Genomic DNA, 8,764 nt, shown 5'->3' with positions numbered 1-8,764 from the left:
TATATATTTATATTTCATATTAAAACTCTATAATCATTAAGTTGTGTGGTAAAATTGTATATCTGTTTTTTTTTTATAGGTTTAATGTGCAAGTTAGGATTGTAGATGCAACTGGTGCTATTGGAGTTAAAATGAATGAACAACAAATTTCAAATCTTATACAAAGAACAGTCTGTCAAATTTGTGATGAAAATTATGAGGTATATTTGGTTTATTTTAGTGCTAAATAAGACTTTTTTATGCATTTTAGGTCATTAGTTTTGTTTTAAAATGGTCATTAGTTGTAATAGGAGTACATTTACTTCGCTACATGCATGCTTGAACCGGTGTTAAAAAAATTGTTTTAGGTTATAGCGCATCCACGTGGGTCTATATATCAAAGTGGGGGAAAATTCATAATACTTATAACATCCAGGTAACCAACATAATCCTTCTTATATGCGTCTACTATGGGTAATCAATTTTATAATTTCTCTCTGGCGTGCAATGTACACGTTTTAAGCCCTCGTGTATCATTAATAAATCCCAAGATATATCTAGCATTCTTCTTCTTTAAATTAATCAACGTACTAATAAGAATATTTTTATTATGTCCAACTCAATTATATTTATTCATTGATACAATCTTAAAATAAAGTTTAAACAAAAATTATTTAGGTTATCCGTGCATCGCACTGGGTATAAGCACTAGTGTTTTATATTATAGTACTATTAGATATTAGATATAGAGAATGATCAGTTGTACCTGTCATGATAACAAGTTTAATTATTAAAAGTACCTTATTATAGAAGTCTTCATCCTCATATTTTTTATCGTCATCCTCCTTGTCATTTGTATGGCTGTCGTCTTCTATATCCTTTACGTTTTTCATATCCTTATTATGTTCTTCATACTCCGCTTTCTGTATATCATATTAAAAAAAAAACTCATATGGCATTAACTAATTATCGTTAATATAAGAGAGTATTTAATAAAAAAAATCAAGCAATATAAATATTTCATTAGTTATTTTTTAATTATATCATATCAAACACCAAACTGCATCAGGTAAAAGCAATAAGATTATACGAATAACTCTTACAAATATTTTAACTAGTTACCTAAAAGTTATTTCATTGGTTGTTCTTTAATTCTTTATATAAAGACTTAAAACCATTATTAGGTGCAAAAGTTTTTTGGCAAAAACTTGAAAAACTTACAGTTATTACACTCTCTCTCACACATATTTGATTGTAATTTAAAATATTTCATGTTAATTTAAAGCTTTTACCATTGGAGTAGCAAAAAATGCCACCATTGGAGATTCCCTAAGAAAACAAAATTAAATCAAAACAAGATTATATGAACCTATGTTCATCACAAGAAATTAAGAATATTGAACTTCCACCTGTATCATATATTTGGAATTGAGACATTTTTAACTTGGTTGTAATGTAAAGTTATTAAAATCTTAAGATCTGGGCATAATTAATTTAATGGCCGGTTAAAACATAATATTGAAATTTATGAGATTTTGTTGAAACATAATTACAGGTTACATTAACACATAATATTGAAATCGATAGCCTTTTTAAGCTCACTAAGAACTTGTTCCACATTTGGACGTTGTGATCGCTCCTCTTCTAAGCAAGAATAAGCTGCATCCGAGAAACATTTGAACGATTCCGGGCTCATTTGGTTCCACAAATCAGGATCGATTATATCTTGTAGAGTTCCATTTCTATAATGAAATTTTGCCAATGAAGCTAGCAATCTATTATCTTGATCATCCTTTGCTTTTCTCCCGCACAACAATTCAAATAAAACGACGCCTAAGGAGTAGACATCGGACTTATTAGTCACGCCTCCATGTTTCAAATCAGCCGGATCCATATACCCTTGTGTGCCAATAGCTTCATCACAAAGGAAAATTTGGTTTCGTCGTTCTACTGGATGTTTGATTGCAAATTCAAATCCAGATAACCTCGGCATCCAGTATTCATCTAACAAAATAGTGAAACTATTGATGTTACGATGTATGATATAATATTTTTGATTTAACCCGTTATGGATGTAAAATATTGCACGCCCAAGAGCATGAGAAATATTCAATCTATCAATCCATTTAACCTTTTGGGTCACTTAAATACATCACCAAACTTCCTTTGTTGTAATCTCGGTTTATGATGATCTTTTCATTTTTCTCATCAACATACCCGATGAATTCAACCACATAATGGTCGAGACTAGAAAGCATAGAGATCTCGGTCCAGAACTCAACGTTGCCTTGGCCATGCCTACGGTCTAATCTTCGTGCTGCTATATCAGTGATGAGCTTCCCACGGTGTGTAACCTGCCCTTTGTAAACATTTCCGAATCCACCTTTCCCAATTATATTTTCATCAGCAAAGTTGTTAGTAGCCCTTAGTATTTCTTGGAGTGGAATTTTTAAGTGAATAAATGTAGATTCCATATTTGAATTAATCAGGTGAAACTAGCTGTAATTTGTTTACAACATGAATATGAGAACGTTATATACAGTAAGTATATTTTTATGTGAGCCACCTCCATCATTTTGTTGACTTTCTTTATTGATTTTAATATATATATATATAGCATTGTACCCGCGCAATGCGGCGACGGTGATTTAGTGGTGTTGGTGATGGTGATGGGTGGTGATCGATGACATCGACAATTGGTGTCGAGTGATCTAAATGTGTAAGTTGATACAATGTGATAGTGATATTTTAGAAGATAAAGGTTTAAAGTATAAATTAATTCATTAAGGGTAATTTTGATAATATTTAATAACCCTTTCCATAAGGGTTGTTTATTAAGGGCAATCTAGTAATTTTTCATTTAACTATTTTTTAACTCTTTCCTAAAATAGGAGGTGAATAATCATTATAAAGGAGTAATATATATATATATATATATATTCTTAATATATAGCTGGCATCATAATGTAGTAACATTAATTCTTAATATATTGATATATGATGATATCGATATACCTCTTCGTATATACGAAGGGTCATGATTACGAAGCCTATATACAAAGGTCTTGGCTTCGGAAAGAGTCAACTATCACAAGATCGATTGGTTCAAATGCTGCCATATCCTAATCCTAATGTACAAGATATATAAATCACATCCTCAATAATAAGAGGAATTATAAATGTTAATGGCAACTAATTATAAATCGAATGATAAACATCCAACATAAATATATGCTGAATTAATCTTAGGAAGACATTAATCTTTCAATAGGCTCCAAGCCTCCAAGTCAAACCTCCCCTAAAGTCCCTTTCATTATATTTAGAATTGGATACACATGCTATCAACCCACCAAAGTTGAGTACACTAATTTCATATTTATTGAAGTCAAAGCGATGATATATGATCAATCAAACTCTTTAGCGACGTATGTGATGAACCACCTTCATCGAAAGAGATTGTCACCTCCTCCTTCAAAAGACTTATTCTTTTCCGCATTTCTTCACCTTCTTTATCCAACATTACTCTTTTGATCGCTCTCTCGATTCCCATCCTTTCAAGACCATCTTCCAACAAAACGCCAATCTTCCAAACATCACTCACGTATCTTGCAATTATGGGTTGGCCTACGACACAAGGCGAACAAATCATAGGAACTCCTTTGCATACGCTCTCTATTGTTGAATTCCATCCACTATGAGTCCAGAAACACCCTATCGCCGGATGTGCTAGAACTTCATTTTGCGGACACCATTTTACTATTCGTCCCTGGTCGGCAACTTTCTCTAGGAACTTCTCTGGCAACCACTCGAGCCATTCTGAATCTTTAACCATCCCTTGTCGAACCACCCACAAGAATGGAAAGCCAATGTTGGCTAACCCATGAGCCACTTCTTGAAACTCTGACTTCCTTATTTTTGCAAAGCTCCCAAAACTTACATATATTACAGACTTGGGTTTTTGAACATCTAGCCATGAGAAAAAACTCCTGTCTTCTTCAAGCAGCTGGTTGCTTGTGAAACCTGGATGATACATGTGAAGTGGGCCTAAAGTGAATACTGGAACCCCAAAATCTTGTCTAAGGTTTTCCAGTATAGGTTCTTCTGGTTGTACGAAGGAATTCCAAATTATTCCTGATGATGCTTCTATCTGCTTAGCAATATTCCTTTGAAGTTCTGCTGAACCTTCCGGATTAGTTGTAATCTTTACAATGTCTTTGATTTTCAAAACCGGATATTTTGGCACCCGCGTTTCAAACTCTGAATCTGAAAGAATAAAGAATGTTACTTGTTACTATAAATATTTTGTTCATGTTTTTAATTTGGGTTTAGATCTCATAATGTAATAAACTATACACGAATGTTTATGTTGTGCAATGAACTATTCGAATGTTTGAGTTATTTTAGGACCACCTCCTTAATTTAGACCACTTGGACCATTTTAGGACATGTAGTTTTTGTAACTTACACACCACCATCATCATCTAATACTATATACAAGACTTTTTTGTAAAAGCACTAAGACTTTCTAGCGACGGGCCCACTGGAAAATCATGTGTAAGTTACTTACACATGTGTAAGTTACTTACACATGTGTAAGTTAACTTACACATGATTTTCCGGCGGGCCCGTCGCCGGAAAATCATGGTGGTGGTCGGAGATGATCATGGTGGTGGTCGAAGATGATCATGGTGTTGTGTAAGTTACAAAAAACACATGTCCTAAAATGGTCTAAGTGGTCTAAATTAAGGAGGTGGTCTTAAAATAACTTGCACCGATGTGTATATATATATATATATGTATGGCAACCATAAAGGCTATCAGTCTGACACGTCCAATGCCATGTTAGTTTGCAAGTTTTTTAATTTGGCAGGTACATCCAATAACCGGGATTTGAATGTTTATTACAAACAATTAACACCGGAGTAATTCAATACATAACATAAACATTCGTATATAGAATATAGTTGATTACATTATGTGACCTTAAATTCTTATAACTCTTGGAGGTTATCTATACTCTACACTTAAGTTAACTTGAAATCACAAAAGGGCCTGCTGTTATTTTAGTTCTATAAAGATCTAGGATTACGTACCATTATTAATAACTCATCAAATAAAGGGTAGCATGTCTGGAAATGTACCTATCTATACTACTATGTAAAAATTATACACCCTTGTTGAAAAATGAAAAATATGAGAGATGAGAAATGACTATTATACCCTTAATGAGATAATTTACAATATTAGTCATATATCTTCTAAAATATCTTCACTACCCCTTTAGATTAATTACATCTCTATCAATTACATTTAATTTTGTCTACACCACCACCGTCACCGACCATAGTTGCATCATCACCACCTATCGCCAAAACCACCAAACCCACCAAACCGCTGGCACAACCATTACCGCCGCATTGTTTATCAGATGAAAAACTATAGTTTGTAGGGTTGTTTATAGCTATAAAATGTAACAAACTATAGTTTGTAGGGTTGTTTATCAGATGAAAAACAAGAAAAAAAAATGAATGCTAAAGACAAACCTCAGCCACACATTTTTCTCCCCTTCTTCTCCCACCTCACACACCACACCACCACGGTTTTACTGCCTCTAACCGTTAGCACTACACTGTTTTACACCACCACCACCACCCTTTTACCCCGCCACCGCTACCACTACCACCGCCAAAAAATGTGATTTAAACTGAACTCTGCCTTTAAGAGTATTAATGAGTGGTAGCTGGTGGCCGTATGTTACAGGGGTGATCTGTAGGGTAATTTACTTGACGGGCTTCGTCCTTAGCGTGCTGTCATAGCTCCATCATGGACTTACCAACGGGTGGTGGTGGGGGCGGGTGGTGATGGCAGAGAATCGTGGTGGTCTGGTGGAGGCATCGGATGGTGGCCGAGGAGGAATTATAAGAAGGAAATAATAAAATTTGTTATTTGTCCATTGGTTTTCGACTTATTATGGTTTGAGATGAACACTGACCATTGTTTATAGACTATAGTATATATGTAAGTATCATACCATAAACGGTTCTACTATATACGTAAACCTAAATCCATCACTCGAACTTGATGCATATATATTAATATAAAACTACAAAGCGTTTATAGTTAACGTAAAACATTTTATGATTTAGAAGATGAGAATAAGAACACACCTTTTATTGTAAGATTGAAGTAACCTTTATCATAGAAAAAAGGTAAATCCCTATAGACAAGGACCGAAACAATATTGCATACCCAAAACACTAACCGAGGGACTTTCAAAGAGTTAGCCACATCCTGAGTTAGGTAGTATTCAGCATCCGTGATCAAACAAGCCACCGGAGGCTCATTGGGTTCAGCCAATAACTCAGCCAAACAATCCCTAAATGAATCTATACAGTGGTTATTAAGATAGGTGACTAAAAAGCTTGGGCTTGGTTTCTCTGGCATATGATTTTGAATATCGAATCCATCAGAAATCGACTTGAAAGTGAAGTGGGGATACTTTGATTGATCGGGAGAGAATTGTTGCGGATGCACGATTGTTATTTTGAAACCTTGATTATGAAGAGTATATGCTAGTTGAAACATAGGAGTAAGATGACCTTGGACAGGCAATGATAACAATATTATTCTTTGGCCAATTTTTGACGATCCTAGAACGATATGTTGATCTTCTTCCATATTTCAGTGAGGCCCTAACTTAAGATGATTAAATTTTCCAAGTTTTTTTTTCTGAAAGAACAATTAATTTATAGAGTTAGAGTGGTATGTTGATCTTGGTAAGACTAGATCAAAATCTAATGCACGTTGCTGTTAATATAAAAAGAAAAGACAAATACTGTAATAGATTCGTGATACACGTTGAGTTAATTTGTTTACTAGTATTAGGCCACCTAATGACAAAGATAAAACCAACTCATTTGACATATTATAGAATACTTTTCTCGACTTGATTAGCACAAAATTAAATACTCAAACATGTACTTTTCAAAGAACAAATAGCCAAACATGTTTTTTTTTTTGAATTATTTAATCAAGTTGGATAATAATTTATAAGGTTAAGTCCACGGAAAATGTAATCAACTAAGGCCGAAAAATTATTGTGTACATGAACTTACAAAAGGTTTATTTTATACATGAACCTTGCCAGAAAGGTTATCGCAAACACTATTTATCTGCTATTACGTTAGTAGGTCACCTTTTAAACTTTTCAACTTTTTTTTTCTTACGTGGACCCACCATGTGAATTTTTTTATTAATAAAAAAAACATATACATATATTTATATCAATATAATTCCTGTATCTTCGACTTCCTGTATCTTCTCCATTAACTCAGATAACTTCATATAGATTTGTACCTTCTAACACCAGAAAAGGCATTTGCAGCAATCATAAGCTGAGTCGTCTTGCGGGTCTGTAGGATTGAGGCCCAATATTTAACACTCACACACACAAAATCACTATATATGTATATGTATGAAGTAAATATAGTATAAGAGAGTTCAGTGAGAAATGCTTTCTGTTAATATGAAAAATAGGTACATACAAACTACTCTAGTCTATTTATAAAGAAAAACAAACACATGGAAAGTTAAAGGTAGTCTTCCACGATCACATTTGTTGCAAGTAACTCGGTCAAACACTAACCAAGTCACCCATGACTTTCTAGACACCTTTGATTCACACATTTTTTTTTAAAACATGCAGATAAAACATCCAGACCCATTTCAATCTTATGTTGGACCCGTGACCCGTATGTTATGACTCGTTTGACCCGGAACTTGTGAATAACCCGATTAATCCAACAGGGTCAAGGTCCTGTAACCTTTGACTAGACACAAACCCAAAACCTTTCATTTCAGCAAAAACAACACAATGCCTCTGTAACACCCCGAGCTAGACTCGAAACGCACCCAAAAGTTATAGCGTAAGCATGGGATTATCGTAGAACATGAACTATATGAAATAAGGGGATTCGGTGAATCCAACATCAACAACAAGTACATAATACATAATGCAAAGAAAATACGGGCAAATGAATCCTGGATCCATGTAAGTCCAAGCCCAAACTCTAGCACAACATCAATCAACCGACACATCTTGTATTCTCTTAAATACCTGAAAAGTGTACTAAACAAAGTCAACACTAGGTTGGTGAGTTCGTAAGAGCAAATGACAAGGATCTAATGCCAAAGCCATTCACAATATGAACAAAGATAATGAGCATGGAACACACTTACAGTAAGTCCTTAAAAGGCACAAGTATTCAATGTAGGTTGGCTCGTAGCGTAACCTGGACCCACATGTATCCATTGCACAATTTTACCATAGCCAGAACACATATAATCCACAAGAACATAGAATGTCGACATTAACAATTATCCATCAAGTTTTAAAATGTCAAACATGTTCATCAATGTCCCTCAATTGTTCTCATGTCATCCAATTGTCATCAAGTACGTATAGCACCCGTTTATTGCACATGCACACATTGTCCCTCTATTGTCATCGATATTGTCATCAAGTACATAGGTACCCGTTTAATGTCATCAAGTACATAAGTACCCGTTTAATGTTATCAAGTACATAAATACCCGTTTAATGTCATCAAGTACGTAAGTACCCGTTTAATGTCATCATGTCCATCATGTCCATCAACTCAACCATGCACAATGCACATACATTTCATATGACTTTACATTTAAGGAATTTTAGATGTTTGTATACAGGGTCACCCGCAGCCTTCCCACCATATCTGCAACTCATTAAATGTATCATCGTTTTCGA

General features: G+C 34.4%; 3 protein-coding genes across 3 annotated transcripts; all 3 read right to left on the bottom strand.

The window, feature by feature from the left end:
- Nucleotides 1-1,540: 1,540 nt before the first annotated feature.
- On the bottom strand, nt 1,541-2,453 carry LOC122604421 (probable receptor-like protein kinase At2g23200). Its single transcript, XM_043777315.1, has 2 exons — nt 2,111-2,453; nt 1,541-1,983 (listed from the first exon to the last, which is right to left on the bottom strand). Exons 1-2 carry the CDS (start codon nt 2,451-2,453, stop codon nt 1,541-1,543), a joined length of 786 nt encoding a protein of 261 aa, XP_043633250.1.
- A 911-nt stretch (nt 2,454-3,364) lies between these two features.
- LOC122604420 (UDP-glycosyltransferase 76G1-like) lies at nt 3,365-5,874 on the bottom strand. Its single transcript, XM_043777314.1, has 3 exons — nt 5,813-5,874; nt 5,288-5,415; nt 3,365-4,242 (listed from the first exon to the last, which is right to left on the bottom strand). Exons 1-3 carry the CDS (start codon nt 5,872-5,874, stop codon nt 3,365-3,367), a joined length of 1,068 nt encoding a protein of 355 aa, XP_043633249.1.
- Nucleotides 5,875-6,047: 173 nt separating this feature from the next.
- On the bottom strand, nt 6,048-6,743 carry LOC122603474 (UDP-glycosyltransferase 76B1-like). Its single transcript, XM_043776184.1, has one exon. The coding sequence runs from the start codon at nt 6,655-6,657 to the stop codon at nt 6,115-6,117; it is 543 nt and encodes a 180-aa protein (XP_043632119.1). The 5' UTR covers nt 6,658-6,743; the 3' UTR covers nt 6,048-6,114.
- Nucleotides 6,744-8,764: the final 2,021 nt, after the last annotated feature.

The sequence above is a fragment of the Erigeron canadensis genome, chromosome 6 (genome assembly GCF_010389155.1).
Source record: "Erigeron canadensis isolate Cc75 chromosome 6, C_canadensis_v1, whole genome shotgun sequence".
Taxonomy (NCBI): Eukaryota; Viridiplantae; Streptophyta; class Magnoliopsida; order Asterales; family Asteraceae; genus Erigeron; species Erigeron canadensis.
This window is presented reverse-complemented; position numbering and strand designations above follow the sequence as displayed.

Excerpts from the sequence above, each read along its gene's own strand:
- LOC122604421 (XM_043777315.1), bottom strand. The coding sequence starts at position 2,453 with ATGGAATCTACATTTATTCACTTAAAAATTCCACTCCAAGAAATACTA. Across the intron at positions 1,984-2,110 it reads GTATTTAAGTGACCCAAAAG|ATGAATACTGGATGCCGAGG; the intron begins GTTAAATGGATT and ends CTATTTTGTTAG.
- LOC122604420 (XM_043777314.1), bottom strand. The coding sequence starts at position 5,874 with ATGCCTCCACCAGACCACCACGATTCTCTGCCATCACCACCCGCCCCC. Across the intron at positions 5,416-5,812 it reads GCCCCCACCACCACCCGTTG|TTTTTCATCTGATAAACAAT; the intron begins GTAAGTCCATGA and ends TACAAACTATAG. Across the intron at positions 4,243-5,287 it reads TGGTGTAGACAAAATTAAAT|ATTCAGAGTTTGAAACGCGG; the intron begins GTAATTGATAGA and ends TTATTCTTTCAG.
- LOC122603474 (XM_043776184.1), bottom strand. The coding sequence starts at position 6,657 with ATGGAAGAAGATCAACATATCGTTCTAGGATCGTCAAAAATTGGCCAA.